The 2,028-nt window shown below is 42.3% G+C and overlaps 1 protein-coding gene across 1 annotated transcript in view; it reads right to left on the bottom strand.

Moving 5' to 3' along the window:
* Positions 1-1,720: 1,720 nt before the first annotated feature.
* Positions 1,721-2,028, bottom strand: part of LOC108574151 (protein tramtrack, beta isoform-like) — a 13,014-nt gene continuing 12,706 nt past the window's right edge. Inside the window, exon 7 of the mRNA XM_017936677.1 lies at positions 1,721-2,003. Within this exon, the coding sequence (XP_017792166.1) occupies positions 1,810-2,003 (194 nt within the window). The 3' untranslated portion in view covers positions 1,721-1,809. The remainder of the gene's footprint in view (positions 2,004-2,028) is intronic.

Raw genomic sequence — 2,028 nt, 5'->3', positions numbered from 1 at the left:
CCCTCCCGACTTGTAAAAGTTCTTTCGAATAAAACTTACGTTATAACGTTGTACACAGATGAAACTTAAATTAAATTTAATAAAAGAAAAAAAAACAAACAAACAAATAATAAGCATAACAAATTGAACAAAGGAGACGTAATGTAAAAAGTAACATAGAATAAAAGCGCTATCTTTTGTGTCCGTATCGAGATAGAGACGTGTAAACGGAGAAAAAATTCTACGTACATACATATGTATCTATATATTACACAGATAGCCGAACCAGCGCCACGTACGTGTACATGATTTCGGCAAGCTTCGTATCCTATACGTATAACTAAAGTAGTACATGAGTATGTTTAATATCATCAACGTACATGGTATGGCCAAATTCTAATCTGGGAGCAACGCACGAGCCTCCGAGACGAACGAATGAGCAACGCGAATGCCAATCACTGTCAAACACGGCTGTGAACAGGTTGGCTGCAAAGCGTGGAGCAAGAATAATTCATCGTGTTCCACTTAAAAAATAGATAGAACGAAGAAAATGGCACGTTTCCTTTTTGTTTTTTCTTTTCGTTTTTAGTACAAGGTTCTGCATCCGATCAACAATTGGATATTTGTTTGACGCGGTTCGTACGCATTCCGCGTGTGATACCTCGAGGAAGTTTCTACGATCTTTCGCGGCGTTTCGAAGAAAACAAGAAAAATGTCCAGATCGATCGGAACAATAGAGAATAAAAGGTAGAAACTATCGTTAAGCCGATCGTGAAGCTTTCGTCGAGGCGAATTGTCTAGAAATGATCAGTCAAAAAGATTTAGCTAAAGAAATAACGAAAACGATCGAACGTTTCTGTTCAGTCTGACAATTCGTTGATCCACCGTTCAGGATGTCGCGAACATTGTCTAATCGCGGCTGACCACCGCACGAAGAAAGATGCACATTCCTCCTTACACGCTATTAAGTACCGAACTGATTTGACTAGATAAAATAATTTGCCTTTTCGTTTCTTTTCTTTTCGTTTTCACTGCATGTCTTTGGTTACAAAAAACGTTAACATAGGTGTTCAGTGTGATTACGCACGGGATCTCTCTCGTTCTCGTTCTCGTTCTCGTTCTTCTTCTCCTTCTTCCTCTTCCTCTTCCTCTTCTTCTCCATACCTCCTACTCCCTCTTTCCACCTTTTCTCCTCCTTTTCTTTTATATGCAATATCAACATATACTTAACGAGCGTACACATACACGTACGCATGTGTACCAAATGACTAGGGTGTAAAATATAAGACAGGCATCTTTAATATAGGTTTCCCGTCGACGACTAGAGTGGAATAACATTTTACGATAAATGCCGTCCGTACTTTCTCCATACGGAGATACGAATTAAAACAATAGGGTTACTAACGTTCCGTTTCTCGAATCAAACTCGAAACTCTTTGGTGTATGTTAGACTCGGCGAATCTATTCGTGTCGATCTTGGAAGATTCGAGTCGCACAATAAATAAGTAGGTATATACGTAGATAAACGAGCGAAAGTACGAATGTACATCTATAAAGAGAAAGAATGATACACTGTTGGGATGAAACACGATCGGTGAAAGAAAGCAAAGCGCGCGTTTCAAAGGTCGAAAAGTCCCGTTGGAAATTGGGCGCGATTCGATCTGGCTTAGCAGTATAATATACGAATAGAGAAAGAGAGAGGACTAATAATATATAGTACGTATAGAGATAGATAGGGGTGGTTAGTGGAAAAGGGAGAGAGGATCGAAGGATCCTTGTTTATCCTCTCTTCCGTCGACGGGGGCGTAATTTCGACGCGGCGTATTCGGACTAAGGAATAGGACTAGAGGTGATTCGTTCGACGCTGCTCTCCCTAATGCGTATAGTGGTGTAAGTGGCGCTAGGCTCGAGGCCGGCGGTAGGACTTCCGGCGTTTTGGTGGGCGATCGCCGTGGAGGACACGGAAATGGGCGTCGGCAGGGACGTCGCAATGGAGGCATCGGTCGCCGTGGAGGCACCGGTGACGGCGGTGACAATGGGCACGGTGGT

Source organism: Habropoda laboriosa, unplaced genomic scaffold (genome assembly GCF_001263275.1).
Source record: "Habropoda laboriosa isolate 0110345459 unplaced genomic scaffold, ASM126327v1 scaffold222, whole genome shotgun sequence".
NCBI lineage: Eukaryota > Metazoa > Arthropoda > Insecta > Hymenoptera > Apidae > Habropoda > Habropoda laboriosa.
The sequence above is the reverse complement of the archived record's forward strand: the minus strand, read 5'-3'. Positions and strand labels throughout refer to the sequence as shown.